Genomic DNA, 18,076 nt, shown 5'->3' with positions numbered 1-18,076 from the left:
CACTCTGAAAAATAATATGAAGATACCAAAAAAACTAAAGATAGAACTTCCATGTTATCCAGCAATCCAAATTCTAGGTACACCAAATAAAATGAAATCACTATCTGCACTCCCATATTCAATGGCCTCATTTTTCACATTAGACAAGATACAGAAAAAACATAGGTGAACAAAGAGGTGAATGGCTAAAGAAAAAGTTCTATGCATATCCAAAGGAATATTGTCATTAATGAGAACGAATGAAATACTGCCCTTTGCAATAACATGGATGGATCTTGACAGCATTATGCTCAGTGAAATGTTAGAAGAGAAAGACAAATACTGTATGATCTTACATACATATGGCATCAGAAAAACTGAACTTGTTACAAACAGTGGATAGAATGGTGGTTACCAGGGCTAGAGAGGTAGAAGAATGGGGAGATACTGGGTACAAACTTCCAGCCAAAAATTAGTTTCTGAGGAGTCAAAAAAATAAACTTTTTTAAATTTTTTAAGGGGAATAAATATTCGACAAGATAAAGATCACAGCTAACACTAAATAGTAACCACTTTACCATATATAGGTATATCAAATCACACTTTGTACTCTTTAAACTTGCTCAATTTGTATCCCATAAGAATGGAACAAAATAAATGAAAATAAGAGTTATTATTCATTTCTTTCATCCTACTTATTTTTTCTCTCCTAGGTCAGATTTTCACTATTGTTTAAGACAAAAATTTCTACATAGTTAATAAAGGAAAATACTCTAACTTTATCTTTGTACTAAGACTGCCTTCTCTTTGTGATCCCAATATCAATCCAGAGCCTGAAAGAATGGCACTCCTAAAAGTTTAACATTTTGTGTATCCATCATAACAGCAAAAGAAGTATGCTCTCTTCCATGAAGCTACTTAGTGCAGCAAATTCTATCAGTTTTCTTTTTAATGTGACTTGCAAGAATAAAATATTACCACATTGACTTGTGTGTATTTGTCCTTATTTCTGAGAACTGAAATTACACCATATATAAACCTGTATCTTCTAAGTGATATAAGCTAAAGAAAACATTTCCTTCTACTGTTCATCCTCAGGAAAGAGTTAAGAGATCTATCTAAAAGTGGTTGCATAGAGAGTGCGTGTTTGTGGATGTGTACATCCGGCTGTGTGTAATAACATAGTAATATGTGTTATTTAAAACCAAAAAGAAACCAAAACAGAACATGCTGGGGAGGAATATGAGGAGAAATATTCCTTGGGAAGTACTGGAGGCTTTTTCCAAGATGGGGAGTAAACTCAGAGAGAGGTTGCTCTCAGGATAAAAATGACACATTGATGGCTATGGTGCTCACTTTATTTATATTAAACCAAACAGAATTCTCATTGAGTGGATGCATCATTAAGAAACTTTCCAAAGAGAATCTTGGGAGACTATTTAACAATTCTCAAATGCATGAAATAAGGACTGAAGAATATTTAGTAAGCACTACTTATGACCGGCTAACACAAAATCAGGACTGGGCTCCTGAGAAAGATTTTGACATCTATCAGTGACATTCCATTGATCCTGAGTATCCCCAATAACCTAATCACTGGAAACGCCTAGGATGCTTCAGTGAGACTAAAGCCACAGGTATGGCAACAGCTTCCCTGGTGGCTCAGAGGGTAAAATATCTGCTTGCAATGGTTCAACCCACAAGAAAGATCCCTGGGTCAGAAAGATCCCCTGAAGAACGAAATGGCATCCCACTTCAGTATTCTTGCCTGGGGAATGCTATGAACAGAGGAGCCTCGTGGGCTATAGTCCATCTGGTCACAGAGTTAGACACGATGGAGCGACTTTCACTTATCACAACTGAAGAATTTCACTCTCAAAAGAGCTTAAAATTACCCTTAGATGGTCACCTAATTAGAAGAACTTGCAGCTTCTAAAGACATTGTGGATTTAATTCACTACAAAATGGTTAAAGAATCCACCAAACAATATAAATCAGTAGAATAGATTGTTTAAAAAGAGCATGAATACCCAATCCCTACAGCTGCCTCAGGGACACCTTCCCCTGAACCCTCTGATTCAAGAGACATACAACTTCTCATTTCTGCATTTACATAGAGCACCCCTTCCCAGGAAACCACGTCCACAACACATTTCTATACACTGTGGTTCCGAGTCTGCCATATCAAGTTTGAACTATGCTATAATATTGAAAAGATGGAAGAAGCTCTCAGTCATAATACAAACAGGCATCAGAAAAGAGCACACCTAGAGGAAAGAGTTGACAGACAACTATAATCTGTTCTTCCGTCCTCAGTGACCCTGGTTAGAGCAGAACCCTGGGCAAACAGTTAACACTGAAATCTACTGACTAGGAGATAAATGAGGATATTACAGGGGTCACTATATGCTGATTACCATTCTACTAATGTTTTTAGCAGGGTGGATAGGGTCTGTTTAGAATGTGATAAACATACAGTATACAGACTACAGTTATTCTAATGAATAAAAGTCCTAAAAGCCAGAATACCAAGATGAGGACACATATCAGGTGAGAAACTCTCAAGCCTTCCTTTGCTGACTTGTATGATACAAGTTAAACAAGTGAGAGTCCCTCATTTATTTTATATATTCCATGTTAAAAACCTAAGTTCAGGAAGCAGTGTCTGACTGTTTTGGGGCCTCACAGACATTGCACATGTTTTTGCTCTTGTTTTGTATTATTTTCTAATTGTTAGTCAATCTGGTGGTGGTTTCAGAGGAGTCTGACTGACACTTCAGGCTTCCAAGGTGACACATTGCCTGAGCACACTGTGTTCACCTTGTATTCCTCAGAAGGCAAAAATGATGAAAGATTATGACTTGCTCTTGGGTGTATTGACAGTTCTGAACTCCAGATGGGATCAAATAATTTAGCCAAGGCCTGGGTACACCCACTGCAGCCATTTCACAGATATTAAGAATTCAAAAGGAGGAAATTCTTTACCGTTCCAGGGTATAGGCTCCATGCGTCTACTGCAGGGGCCATGGGTTCAATCCCTGTTCTGGAAACTAAAGAGGGACAGCTTGAAAAGGCAGATATCATTTGAAAAATTTACAAAACAGAACTCAACTTTGGTTATGTGGTATCTTTTAAGTGTTTCTTTTTTTAATTATTTTACCTTGAGATCTAGATACCTTTATTATCTGTAATTTATTCTAAAGTAATATACACATCCAAGTGACACTCAGGCATTTGCTTAAAACAAATAAATCTTTTTTTGTGTGTGTGTGTGTGGCAGTCCTTAGGACCAGACAAGTAGCTGCTCATTCAAGAAAATGGGCTTTGTGATGTCATGTGACCTTGAGGGTTTCTGCACCAAAGAAAGTATCATTGAGGGATTTGTAAGTGACTCTTTGGGCATAACTATCAAGACCTGATTGAGTAATAAGAAAGGGGGAAATTTCTTACCATTCAGAGTACACAGCACTCCAAACTGCTTTTAATCAGGTATTATTCAGCATTATTGTGGGGTCAAAATACTTGGTTTCACAAGTGTTTAATTCAAGGGTGAAGAGTGTGGTGCTGTTAGGAATATAGATAAAATCTTGACCCTGTATATAATTTACCCACACTGCCATGTCCAGCTTGCAAGACCACTTCTCAGGCAAATTGGCTGGAAGGGTTCAAAAACAGGAGGATGCTTAGCTGCTAGGATAGGGAACTGTGTGATAGTTGTCATGCTTTTGTGTCCACTAAGAGACACAAATGCATTTACTTGCCTTGTGGTGCATGCTGGGGAAATCTACCAAAAATCATAAATATTTCTTTGATGATAGCACAGTCAAAGCTCTAACCTCCAGAGAAAAACACACTGTTCATGACATTTAACTGACACAAACAGAATATATACCTGAAAATAAATTTATGCTGTAAACTGAGCTTGAGTAGGGATCTAAGACCTAGAATGGCAGATTAATTTTTTCTGGAATGTTTATTTTGTTACTCATAATTCAGAACTCTGTGACAGTTATTTCACAATTAGACAGCTACTACTAAAGCTTAGGCACATATTTTTAAATTAATAGGCACAATATTTGATTTTTCAATTTCCTTCTGATGAGTCTGAGGACATCTCCACCAAACATGGGATTTCCTGGGAATCAGAGTCCATTTCCAATATTCACTAAATTCAAATTTCATGGGACTTTTAACAGAGGAGAGATTCTAAGGTCTTAATCAACTGATGCCTAAATCAAAGAGTTTATAAAATGCCATGATGAGAATAATCTAAATATATTTTACCCTTTGAAATTTTTGCTGCATCACAATAGGTAAAATGTGTAGAACAGGCAGTAGAACCTGGGTCATGTGCTGCTCAGATATAATGCCCTCGAAATTTCCTCACTTAAAAATCTCATTTTAGAGAGGAACTAGGTGGTTCACAAAATTAAAATGACCAACTTTATACCTCACATCGGTGTTTTTCTCCTGCTGTGAACAAAAATACACATAAGAACTACCTGCTATTCTTACCAACTTTGTATCTCACATCGGTGTTTTCCTCCTGCTGTGAACAAAAATACACGTAAGAACTACCTGGTGTTCTTACCAACGAAGGGCTACCAGTGTCACTGCCAGCAGTGCATCGTACCCTTCGCTCAGTGAGTCCTAGGCGTGACATTCTCTGAAATGATCCTACACAATATGGCTGCTGCGCTGCTGAGGTTACAGTTGCACCTGATGTCTGAATGGCTTTACCAGGATTAATGCAGCAAGATTGTCTTTGAGATTCAACTTTGTTTTCCCCACAAGTGCTCCACCTACATCAGTGAAAAACGTCTGATCAAATCATCAAACCATGGAATTTTAGTAGAGCCATGATCCAAATAAAAGAATGAATGGTATCTTCTAGTAACTCCTAGAAAATATTATTAATAATATTCCTTACAGTGTTTCAGTGGTTTTATGTTCTTATTTGGGCTTCATGTAATATAAACGCATGTCTTTTTGCAAATAGATGTGAACAATGTACCCAAAGTGAAGTGAAGTCGCTCAGCCGTGTCCGACTCTTTGCCACCCCATGAACTGTAATCTATCAGGCTCCTCTGTCCACGGGATTTTCCAGGCAATAGTACTGGAGTGGATTGGCATTTCCTTCTCCAGCAGATCTTCCCGGCCCAGGGATCAAACCCAGATCTCTGGCATTGTAGACAGACGCTTTACTGTCTGAGACACCAGGGAAGTCCTCCAATGTACCCATTTGCACTCCCAATGTACCCAAATGGGAGTGCAAATAAAAAATCCTTGGAGCTGTTAAAACAGTAACTACAAAGCAGATGCTGTCAGAACACTGAATCAGCATCTCTGGAAGTTGAAATGAATACAAAAACTTATTCATCGGGAATGAAGGAAACAAATTCCCTGCAGAGTTGCCAAAGGAAATTTTAGATAACTCATGGGGCATACATATATATCTGAATAGTTCTGCCATTCAAAGTCCTTCTGTTAAACTGTCCTCCTCACCCATCATCTGGAGTCAGAGTCGTTCCAAAGCACCTTCTTCATTGCCCCCTTCACATCCCTGTTCCTCAGCGTATATATGAGGGGGTTGGTCATGGGGATAATGACAGTGTAGAAGAGAGACATGAACTTTTCCTGATCCTGGGAGTCGCTGCTGCTGGGCTGAAAATACACAGAGATGGCTGTGCCAAAGAACAGGGAGACCACGATGAGGTGGGACCCACACGTGCCAAATGCTTTTCTCTGCCCTGCAGTGGACTTTATTCTTAAGACTGCCCTGACAATCCGACCATAGGACAACATGATTAATGAAACAGGTGTGAGAAGAATGATGACACTGCCAAAGAAGGTCATATACACATTCATAGTGGTATCAACACAGGCAAGTTTGAGAAAAGGAGGGATCTCACAAAGGAAGTGGTCTAATTTATTTCTCCCACAAAGTGGTAAAAGGAAGATGAGCACTGTCTGCAACAAGGAGTTGGCAAAACCAATGATCCATGAAGCAGAAGCCATCAGGGCACACAGACGGGGGTGCATGATTACTGTATAGTGAAGGGGCCTGCAAACAGCCGCATAGCGGTCAAATGCCATAACTCCTAGGAGAATACACTCTGTACATCCCAGACCCAGAGAGATGAACATTTGAACTACACAACCACCAAAAGAGATGGATTTGTCTGCTCCACTGAGATTAACCAGGAACTGGGGAACGATGCTGGTGGTGTAGCACATATCCAAAAAGCTCAGGTTAGAGAGGAAAAAGTACATTGGGGTGTGAAGACATGGGTCCAAGTAGGACAACGCAATGATGGTTGTGTTTCCCAGCAAAGTGAAGATGTAGAAGATCAAAAGGACCACAAAGAGGACGAGCTCAAGTTGAGGCCTGTCAGAGAAGCCTAGTAGGATAAACCCAGTGAAAGAACTTCCATTTTTCTGTTCCATTTTTTCCTAGCACAGGGCTCCTGTCAAAGCAAGCATTTAACAATTTATGAAGGCTATTTTCCAAAGAAGAACAGGGTTAAAGAGGAAAATCTATCATGTTCAAAGGTATGGCCACACGATTTTATATATAACTATTTGAATAAATCATGTACCCATTGAAATTGATATATCTTAACTCAATTAGTTCTATACTATTCACAGAAGTTATATATTGATATTTAATACAAGAAAATAATAAAATACTAAGACCAAACAATGAACCTTGGTTTGCATCAACCATAGATACAACATGTCTTTCAGATTGAGAGTAATAGGATTGAAGTACAATAATTATATATGTACATTTTAGAGAAATTGGAAGTAAGGAAAATCAAGGCAGAATGATTAGAAAGAGTAAGAAAGATGTAGACAGAGGGAGAAAGTTTATTTTAAATATGTATCTCATAATTCTGCACAACTGTATGTGTACATATCTCACATGTAATTGAATAATACAAAAAAATCTCTAAAATGCATTCAGATATAGAATTTTATAAGCTAGAACATACTTATACAAAGGATTATATTACATTTGAAGTATCACTAAGAGTACTGCATGTAAACATTTTGGCAGAATTGTTGTCTCTCTATTCCTAATACATTATATTTGTGAATGCTATACCCCAATCTTTTTGTGTAGCAGTAAAAAATAAACTGTCGAGAGTTTGAAAATATTACCATTCAATTATAGTGCTTAATGCTTGCCCTTGAGATAACTAAAATTACTACACCAATTTAACAAAAACTCCAAAACTTTATTCACTGTGCATAGTCAGTTCATGGGCTTTTCTGATGACTCACCAGTAAAGAACCTGCCTGCCAATGCAGGAGATACAGGAAATGTGGGCTCAGTCCCTGCATTGGGAAGATACACTGGAGAAGAAAATGGCAACCCACTCTAGGACAGAGAAACTGGTGGGCTACAGTCCATGGAGTCATAAAGACTCAGACATGACTTAGTGACTAAACAACAAAAATAGTCAGTTCACAGCAGAAGTTCAAAACTCAGTGGTCATCACTTACCTCTTCTTTATGTTGATTTCATTTTCATGTATTACTAGCAACTAAAAGCCTGGAATTCCTAAAGAAATAAGATTATGCACTATCAACATTTTAATCAAGATAAACATTTTTTTAAGATATTCAATTGTGTAATCTGTGCACAAAGTGTAATGGTTTCAACACTCCCTATGTTAAATAATTAGATAAATATATACAAACACAGATGCACTGCCAATGCAATGACAGGTCAAAGATAGGATGTAAAACTAAAAGTGTTAATAATATGAGGGAAGATATAAAGAGAAGTACACTTTGGTATTATAAAAATCTAACAACATCCATTTACATTAGGTTAATTTTACATATGCACCTTTCTGGGAACTATCTTGAAACATTACTTACATCAAACCAAATGCAACACCAGCCCTAAGGTTAGTTGATTACCATATTCATCACTATTACCATATTCATAACTATTTATTATTACATAGACATGATCATTGGTATTCCCTGATGGCTCAGATGGTAAAGAGTCTGCCTGCAATGCGGGAGACCTCAGTTTGATCCCTGGGTCAGTAAGATCCCCTGGAGAAGGAAATGGCAACCCACTCCAGTATTCTTGCCTGGAAAATCCCATGGACAGAGAAGCCTGGTGGGCTACAGTCCAAAGGGTCGAAAAGAGTTGGACACAACTGACCGACTTCACTTTCACTTTTTCATGATCATACATTAACTTAAGCAACATAAGAAAGTATATAATTCAGTTCTATTGCATTCAAATGATTAGGCACATAGTGCATTTTTAATTCTTCTAAGGCTTTCAAAATTTGAATCTGAATTGGGTGTAGACCTGCTGCTGTGTGAAAGAAATTGATACAATATTGTCATAAAATAAATGTTAATAAAAACTGAGTAAAGGAAAAAGTGTGAAAGTGTTACTCACTCAGTCATGTCCAACTCTTTGTGACCCCGTGGACTGTAGCCCGCCAGATTCCTCCGTCTTTGGGATTCTCCAGGCAAGAATACTGGAGTAGGTTGCTGTGCACCCCTCCAGGGAATCTTCCTGGCCCAGGGATTGAATCCACATTTCTACTCACATTTCTTTTGTCTCCTGCATTGGCAGGCAGGTTCTTCACCACTAGCGCCACCTGGGAAGCCTATTAATGAAGGAAAGGTGAAGAGGAAGGTGAAGGTGAAGCCGCTCAGTCGTGTCCAACTCTTTGAGGCCCCATGGACTGTAACCTACTAGGCTTCTCCATCCATGGGATTCTCCAGGCAAGAATACTGGAATGGATTGCCATTTCCTTCTCCAGGGGATCTTCCCAACCCACGGATCAAACCCACGTCTCCCACACTGGAGGTCAACGCTTTAACCTCTGAGCCAGTAAGAGCCAAATGTACAAGTTGGATTTACAAAAGGCAGAGAAACCAGAGATCAAATTGCCAATATTAGTTGGATCATAAAAAAGCAAGGAAATTCCCCCAAAATTCTACTTCTGCTTCACTGACTATATTAAAGCCTTTGACTGTTGAACCACAACAAACTGTGGAAAATTCTTAAAGAGATGGGAATACCAGACCACCTAACCTGTCTTCTGAGAAACCTGTATGCAGGTTTCATACAAGAAGCAACAGTTAGAACCAGACATGGAATATGGACTGGTTCAAAATTGGGAAAGGAGCACATCATGCCTCTGTATTGTTATCCTGCTTATTTAACTTATATACAGAGTACATCATGTGAAATGCCAGGCTGAATGGCTCACAAGCTGGAATCAAGACTGATTGGAGAAACACTGACCACCTCAGATACTCAGATGATACCTTCCTGATGGCAGAAAGTGAAGAGAAACTAAAGTGCCTCTTGATGAATGTGAAAAAGAAGAGTGAAAAAGCTGGCTTAAAACTTAACATTCAAAAAACTTAAGATCATGGCATCTGGGCCCATCACTTCATGGCAAATAGATGAGGAAAAAAGTGGAAACAATGACAGATTTTATTTTCTTGGGCTCCAAAATCACTACAGATGGTGACTGCAGCCATGAAATTAAAAGACTCTTGCTCCTTGAAAGAAAAGCTGTGACAAACTTAGATAGCGTATTAAAAGCAGAGACATCACTTTACCGACAAAGGTCTGTACACTCAGAACTATGGTTTTTTCCAGTAGTCATGTATGAATGTGAGAATTGAACCATAAGGAAGGCTGAGCACCAAAGAATTGATGCTTTTGAATTGTGGTGCTGGAGAGGACTCTTGAGAGTCCCTTGGATTGCAAGGAGATCCAACCAGTCAATCCTAAAGGAAATCAACACTGAATGTTCACTGGAAAGACTGATGCTCATGCTGAAGCTCCAATACTTTCGCCATCTGACACAAAGAGCCAACTCATTGGAAAATACCCTGATTTTGGGAAAGATTGAGCACAGGAGGAGAAGGTATCAAGAGAGGAAGAGATGGTTGGATGGCATCATTGACTCAATGGGCATGAACTTGAGATGGTGAAAGACAGGGAAGCCTGGCATGCTGCAATTCCTAGGGTTGTAAAGTCCAATATGACTGAGCAACTGAACAACAACCACAGAGAGTCAAATGAAAGAAGAGGAAGTGGTGGAGGGGCCCTGGGGAATATTCCTTCATCGATGGCATAAATATCCTCAATGTCCCATAATTTAGTGGTAAGGACAGAAAAAAAAATCAGATAGTTTGAAATATAAAAAGTACACCTAATAGAAATTTAATACATCATGTATGAGAAGGAGTAAGCTAATCTAACTTAACACAGAACAGCATGGAAGAGCACTAGTTCACACACCTCCAAAAACAATACTTAATTAAAAATTCTCACATTTAAAGTTTGAAAAATCAAAGTATCCAAAATTTGAAGGCTGGAAAGATATGCTACTTATAGCTAAGAATGCTGGAATTCCCTGGTGGTGGAGTGGTGAAGAGTCTGCCATGCAATGTAAAGGACACAGGTTTGATCCTCGGTCAAGGAAGATCCCACATGAGCAGGACAACTATGATTGCACATACGCAGGGCAGCTATACCTATCCACTGCAACTACTGTCTCCTGCACCGCAACTACTGAAGCTCGTGCACCTAGAGTCTGTGCTCCACAACAAGAGAAAACACAGTGAGAAGCCGGCGCACCACAACTAGAGAGTAGCCTCTGCTTGCTGCAACTGGAGAAAGCCTGTGAGCAGCAACCAAGATCCAATGCAGTCAAAAATTAAATGAGCAAATAAAGAAATATTTTTGAAAATAATAATAATAATGCCAACACTGTTGGTATCGTTGATTGTTTGATATGCACTACAACTTTTACATGCATAATCTCAACTATCTCCAAAAAAATGTTTGACATTTATTACTGTTACCCTTCTATATTGGAAGAGATAGATTAAAGTGGTTAAGCAGCTTAGCCAAGATTATTAAAATCCTAAATTTGTAAACAAAAACTAGGCCTCTTTGATATCAAAGCTTGTGTTCTTAGCAAACACATTGCTTTATTGCCAGACATGAATATATTAAAATTCAGAGGACACCACTGCAGATGGCAGGGTTTACAGTTTCATAAGATTTCATTCTTCCTTTGATTTCTTATAAGAATGTGATCTGTGGTATTCACAACAGAAGTTTATATAGAAAAAAATTTATAATAGAATTATAAAATTTTGACAGTCTAAATGTGCAATGACAGGATATATTCCCTGACTCACACCTGCTCAGAAGGGCAAATACAACCTATGGTTCAGTCTCATGAACATATATACAAATACTGACACATTCATCCTGGATGAACTGCTGGAAAATTTTTCTAAATGTGCCTAATAAAAGAAGTATTCACCAAAGTGACGGGCAAATATAAAATGTTATTTCATCAAAGGAAAACACCAATACAAAAATGGACCAGTGTAACAAAATGATAATATATTTTATCATCATATTGATAAGGACCAGAAAGGCAGGTGATAAAAGATAAAATCCTATCAAGATGAAGTTTTTCAAACCATTTGCAATTATACAGAATAATATTCATTTATTAGAAAAGGGATGCTGAATGACCAGGTATCTGACAGGTCTAAAAATCAATGATTTTAGACTGAAAAATTTAATGTCAGATAACAAACAAAAACAACACCAACTAAAACAGAAAAAAAGAATGTAATTTCTTTGTATGTTACAAATGATTCCAGTCCAAGGGGGGATTACACTGGAAGGTAATTAAGATACCAATGTCATATTTGCTTCTTTAAATATATTTTCGCTAAAGAAATTCAGGAAGTTATCCCTTCCTGAGGACACCAGATATGGGAAACTTCAAGGTGCAAGATGCATCATCGCAATGATCTCAAGAGTACATTCTGCTGGCCTGGGTCACGCCAATCCCTTGCTCCTTCCCTACTCAGCACCCACCCTTCCTAAAGCTGTTTGCACCACCACAGAAGGCAATGTAAGGGATATTATTTGGCTGAGGTTAAGTGGGGAATTTTTATCTCCTTGCTACCACATTTAAAGAATTCTGCTTTTTAATTGGGAAGTATCATCTAGTTAAAATACATATCAACAGACCTAACACAATAAGGAATACTGATATGTATGAGACAAACTGCATAAATAATAAAAACTAGAAATATTAAGCACATTCATCCTAGCTACAGGAACAACAATACTATCCTTGGTAACCATCATGATATGACATGAAATAGGCAAATTCTGCTATACAAGCTACATATCAATAAATACTTGGATACAAAAGTGAAATAAATGAAAAAATCAAAGTATATGTATGTACATATAGAAAATATTAAGTAGGTAAAATTGAACAGATTCTACAAAATAAAGATGACATCTTACATAACAATTATTTTTTAAAGAATATAATAGAAATTATATGTCACAAGAACACAATTCTACTATACTAATTAAGAGAAGAGACATCAAATGAGAGAGGTTAAATGCTTAATACAGACACATATCAGTGCTAGAGGTATATTTACAATTACAATAACTGTATATTACTGACACATAATATAACTAAAATTTTAGTGGAAGCAGTATTTCAAGAAAACTAGCTACTTGCTCTGCAAACCAAACATTTTAAAGACAAAAGATCTCAAGATAATGTCTCTTTAAGAGATCCCAAATCATGCAACATTCACTGATAAATTTAAAGTTCAAACTCTGCCCTATCCAGTTCCTCAAGGAATCCTGAAAAGGTGCAGACAAAATCCCTGCAACCTCAGAGCCATAACTGAATCACCTTTGCCTTAATAATCCTTCTGTCTCAGCTTAACTCCAATACATTAGGACTGGTCCCTAATGGCAGCGAAGGACTTATAAATGAGGAGCAAGTGGATCTATCATGGTATCAGAAATAACAGTTCTAATCAATATGGACAACGTTTGGCCAGGTTGGGAAGGAGAGGCTAAAGTAGGAATTCCTTTGCAAGCTGTTAATTAATCGAATGTTCTCAGGATAAAGAGAATCAAAGAGCAAAATAGAGTGGACAATGCTGCTAAGCAAGGATGTGATCGCAAATGGAATAGCATAAGCCTGGTCCCAGAGAAATCTGAAACAGGACTCTCCAAAAACTATCTGCTGATAAAAAGTATTCTGTCTTCACTAATACAATCACTGCTACCCACATGTTGCTAACTGAACATTTCAAGGGTGGCAGCTAAGGAACTGAAGTTTAAATTTAATTCAGGTTAATTTAAATACCTAGTCATTTAAATGTGACTAGTTACTAGTATACAGAATAACAAGCTGTTGAGCGTGCATTGTGTCAGATGTAGCTTCACTTGACCCAAAGGCGGTCTTTTATATATCCCAAGGATCTGTCATTGACTGCAAGCTGCCCCAACCAAGTTCAGGAGACCTCCTGGTAATGTGGCTCCCATTCAACTGATGGCAATTTTCTGAAGAAGGAATGGGCTCTGAAGCTATCGGTCAATACTCATGACAAATATGGTGTGGACCAGTGCACCCACCAGCCAGTAGAAAAGACCTGAACTGGACACCAAAAGCATTCATACAAAACCTAGAGTCCATTCATACAAAATGTAGAGTCCATTCATAAGTGTGTACAAGGATGAAAGGACAGTCGCCAGTATACAATATACATCACCTCAGTGCAAGGCCATCAAAAAAATTGTCATTTGCCTTATTCACCAATAAATTAAACATTCAGATCACCTTTTCTGGTCCACGTTTCTCCTCTCAAATTGGTATTTCTCCTCAGTTGAAGAATGATCGTTTTTCATTAACAATAAATTCAAAAATGCATTGACACAATAACCACGAAATGGACATTCACTGTTGTAACTGTCAAACTAGCATTTGGAAGATTACTTAAGTTCATTTCTTTGAGAAAATGAGCATTTTAAAACTACAGATATTGACAATATACTTTAAGAAACATTCTGCAATTTCACAGCAAATAGGAGCTGAGGAAAAAATGAAAGTGTACAGTCTAATATGTTCACATTCACATATATGCTATTATTCAATTACTGAAGGACATGTTTTATGACAGCCAAATATCCTGAATTTAAATTGTTTCATATATCCATATTGAGACACAACAAATATACTAAAATAGGATGAAATGCCTAGGAACACAAAGTTGGCTTCCATAAGGAACACTTCAGTTTAGTTCTTAAATTTGGTGAATTTCTATAGGTGTTTCTGTTTCTTTTGCCAACTTAACATGTATGTTACTCAATTTAGCCTTTAAGGAACACTTGCAACTGAAAACAAACTAACTTACCAATTCCTAAAGTACCACAGAGATTGAGTTCTTGTCCTCTCAGTCTTATTCCCCTTATGTGAGTGTCCTAAGCTCATTCCCTATGTCATTTCCAGTTCCTGCCTTTAATACAGTACTGGACATTGGAACTTGTGTATATAGACTAAGGACGCAGGTTTTATGAAATGGGTATACCAGTTGACTCTACTAACTTGGAATTGGAAAGTCCTTAAATTTCCTTAAACAAGAAGATGCTTTCTCTTGATAACTTCAAATACCTTCACACGATACTGAAGATCAGCATTGTGTCTAGCTGGTAGGATGACATACAAAGGCAATTTCAAACTCTCAGGATTCCTTCTGAACATAAGGTCTTGGTTCTATGATGGAGAGCTCATTATGAAAGCATGAGATTGGTATGAAACTGCAGTAAAACTGGTCTGGTGAAAACTGTTTACCTGACTGAAGTCTCTGAGGAATGTATGTCCTGTACTGTTAATTAGCTGATGTTGCCTAGCTGCCCAGAGATGACAATCCTCAGAGAAAATGAATATCAAGGAGAATGCAAGAGGATACCTAATCTGCCTCTTTTATAACTTCTCATAAGTTATAAAAGACAGAGGTCAGATAATTCCCTTGACTTCCCAGTTACCTTAACTCTCCTCATTTAATGTTTTAGATATTTTACTAAACACTTGAGATTATTTTTATGCAATTGCAAAAATAATTATCCATATATAAATAAGAACTCATTCAGTTACTTAATTTTAAAAGTAAATTAATTTTTATCTAATATTCATAACCAACTTTTAAGGAATCACAGAGTTCCAATTAGGCAGTTCCTATCTAATCTTTAAGGTAAATATATTAAAGGTCAACCACCACATTTTACTCCCAAACTTCTAATATGGCTGAGGAAAAACTACCAGTCCTCTATGACATTGTTCAAATTCTATCTGAAAGTTGTAATGATTTACATAAACAAACAGAAATATTATTGACTTTTTTTAATTTATTTATTTTAATTGGATGCTAATTACTTTACAATATTGTATTGGTTCTGCCACACATCAACATGAATCCGCCACGGGCACACATGTATTCCCCATCCTGAACCCCCCTCCCACCTCCCTCCCCGTACCCTCCCTCCAGGTAATGAAACTTCTATGGTTTAAGTTCAACTCAATTTTGCATTTATTTCCACATGACTGAGTTAAACAAGATAGCTATAATTGTTAAAGTAAACTGAAGGAAACTTGATGAGTATTGTGTGTTTTGAAGTTTGAAGATCAACTAATTTCAAAACAACTTATATACTTGACTATACAGGCAAAAGGCAGGAACAGTTAGCATCTGTCCATGGAAAGCTTTGGCCGTAGCCATCAAAAGCAGCTTCAAAAAACACAAAATCTCTTTTCCCCCCTGGAACACACTTTCTTCCAGAGTAATAGACAACTTCTAATTAGTAGCATAAGCTATCTCAGGGAAAGTTATTTAGGTTTGAAGTATCTTAGTTTTTATATGTCATTAATCAGACAAGTATACAGATCTTCTGTAACTAATTTACTTGCTACAGCCAAGCATTTCCCATAGAACCATAAAATACATTTTTTTTAAATAACATTCTACACATAGGGAGAAATTATCTTTTCCTTAAAATACTCTTAGAGTAGAATTTTCTCAGTAATCTCTCTATGAGTTAAATCCCATTGTAATATTTACAAGGAGGGCGAGTAAAGATTAGTATTGCATAGGGTGTCCAGAGATGGAGGGAATTACAGACCTGCAATTAACATTTCTTCCCATTTCCATCTTGGAAAAATAATGTTGGATAATAATTTCACATTATCTAGAATGTGATGTGGATGTGACGGAATATGGAAGTAAAGTCCGATGCTGAAAAGAGCAATATTGCATAGGAACCTGGAATGTTAGGTCCATGAATCAAGGCAAATTGGAAGTGGTCAAACAGGAGATGGCAAGAGTTAACATCAAAATTTTAGGAATCAGCGAACTAAAATGGACTGGAATTGGTGAATTTAACTCAGATGACCATTATATCTACTACTGTGAGCAAGAACCCCTTAGAAGAAATGGAGCAGCCATCAGAGTCAACAAAAGAGTGCAAAATGCAGTACTTGGATGCAATCTCAAAAATGACAGAATGATCTCTGTTCACTTCCAAGGCAAACCACTCAATGTCACAGTAATCCAAGTCTATGTCCCAAGCAGTAATGCTGAAGAAGCTGAAGTTGAATGGTTCTATAAAGACCTACAAGACCTTCAAGAACTAACACCCAAAAAAGATGTCCTTTTCATTATAGGGGACTGGAATGCAAAAGGAGGAAGTCAAGAGAAGCAGACAAATTAGGCCTTGGAGTACAACATGAAGCAGGTCAAAGGCTAACAGAGTTTTGCCAAGAGAACGCACTGGTCATAGCAAACACCCTCTTCCAACAACACAAGAGGAGACTCTACACATGGACATCACCAGATGGTCAATACTGAAATCAGATTGACTATACTCTTTGCAGCCAAAGATGGAGAATCTCTATACAGTTAGCAAAACCAAGACCAGGAGCTGACTATGGCTCAGATCATGAACTCCTTATTGCCAAATTCAGACTTAAATTGAAGAAAGGGAAAACCACCAGACCATTCAGGTAAGTTCAGTTCAGTCGCTCAGACATGTCTGACTCTTTGCTGTCCCATGGACAGCAGCGTGCTGGGCCTCCCTGTCCATCACCAACTCCAGGAGTTCACTCAAACTCATGTCCATTGAGTCGGTGATGCCATCCAACCATTTCATCCTCTGTAGTCCCCTTCTCCTCTGCCTTCAGTCTTTTCCAGCATCAGGGTTTTTTCAAATGTGGGTTCTTCGTATCAGGTGGCCAAAGTTTTGGAGTTTCAGCTTCAATATCAGTCCTTCAAGTGAACACTCGGGACTGATTTTCTTTAGGATGGACTGTTTGGATCTCCTTGCAGTCCAAGGGACTCTCAAGAGTCTTCTCCAACACCACAGTTCAAAAGCATCAATTCTTCAGCACTCAGCTTTCTTTATAGTCCAACTCTCACAGCCATACATGACTACTGGAAAAACCATAGCCTTGACTAGATGGACTTCTGTTGGCAAAGTAATGTTTCTGCTTTTTAATATGCTGTCTAGGTTGGTCATACCTTTTCTTCCAAGAAGTAAGTGTCTTTTACTTTCATGGCTGCATTCACCATCTGCAGTGATTTTGGAGCCCCCCAAAAATAAGGTCTGCCACTGTTTCCCCATCTATTTGGCATGAAGTGATGGGACCAGATGCCATGATCTTAGTTTTCTGAATGTTGACCTTTAAGCCAACTTTTTCACTCTTCTCTTTCACTTTCATCAAGAAGCTCCTTAGTTCCTCTTCACTTTCTGCCATAAGGGTGGTATCATCTGCATATCTGAGGTTATTGATATTTCTCCCAGCAGTCTTGATTCCAGCTTGTACTTCATCCAGCCCAGCTTTTCTCATGATGTATTCTGCGTATAAGTTAAATAAGCACAGTGACAATATACAGCTTTGACATAGTCCTTTTCCAATTTGGAACCAGTCTATTGTTCCATGTCCAGTTCTAACTGTTGCTTCTTGACATGCATACAGATTTTCAGGAGGCCAGTCAGGTGGTCTGGTATTCCCATCTCTTTCAGAATTTTCCACAGCTTGTTGTGATCCACACAGTCAAAGGCTTTGGCATAGCCAAAAAAGCAAAAGTAGATATTTTTCTGGAACTTTCTTGCCTTTTCCATGATCCAGCAGATGTTGGCACTGTTGATCTCTGGTTCCTCTGCCTTTTCTAAAACCAGCTTGAATATCTGGAAGTT

At 37.9% G+C, this 18,076-nt stretch overlaps 2 protein-coding genes across 2 annotated transcripts in view; both read right to left on the bottom strand.

Moving 5' to 3' along the window:
• Positions 1-18,076, bottom strand: part of LOC138069278 (zinc finger protein 184-like) — a 1,142,341-nt gene that overhangs the window by 471,740 nt on the left and 652,525 nt on the right. The window lies entirely within an intron of this gene.
• LOC138069300 (putative olfactory receptor 2B8) lies at positions 5,488-6,426 on the bottom strand. The gene has a single exon (XM_068960554.1). The coding sequence runs from the start codon at positions 6,424-6,426 to the stop codon at positions 5,488-5,490; it is 939 nt and encodes a 312-aa protein (XP_068816655.1).

Source organism: Capricornis sumatraensis, chromosome 22, assembly GCF_032405125.1.
Source record: "Capricornis sumatraensis isolate serow.1 chromosome 22, serow.2, whole genome shotgun sequence".
Taxonomy (NCBI): domain Eukaryota; kingdom Metazoa; phylum Chordata; class Mammalia; order Artiodactyla; family Bovidae; genus Capricornis; species Capricornis sumatraensis.
This window is presented reverse-complemented; position numbering and strand designations above follow the sequence as displayed.

Coding starts and splice junctions, on each gene's coding strand:
- LOC138069300 (XM_068960554.1), bottom strand. CDS start 6,426: ATGGAACAGAAAAATGGAAGTTCTTTCACTGGGTTTATCCTACTAGGC.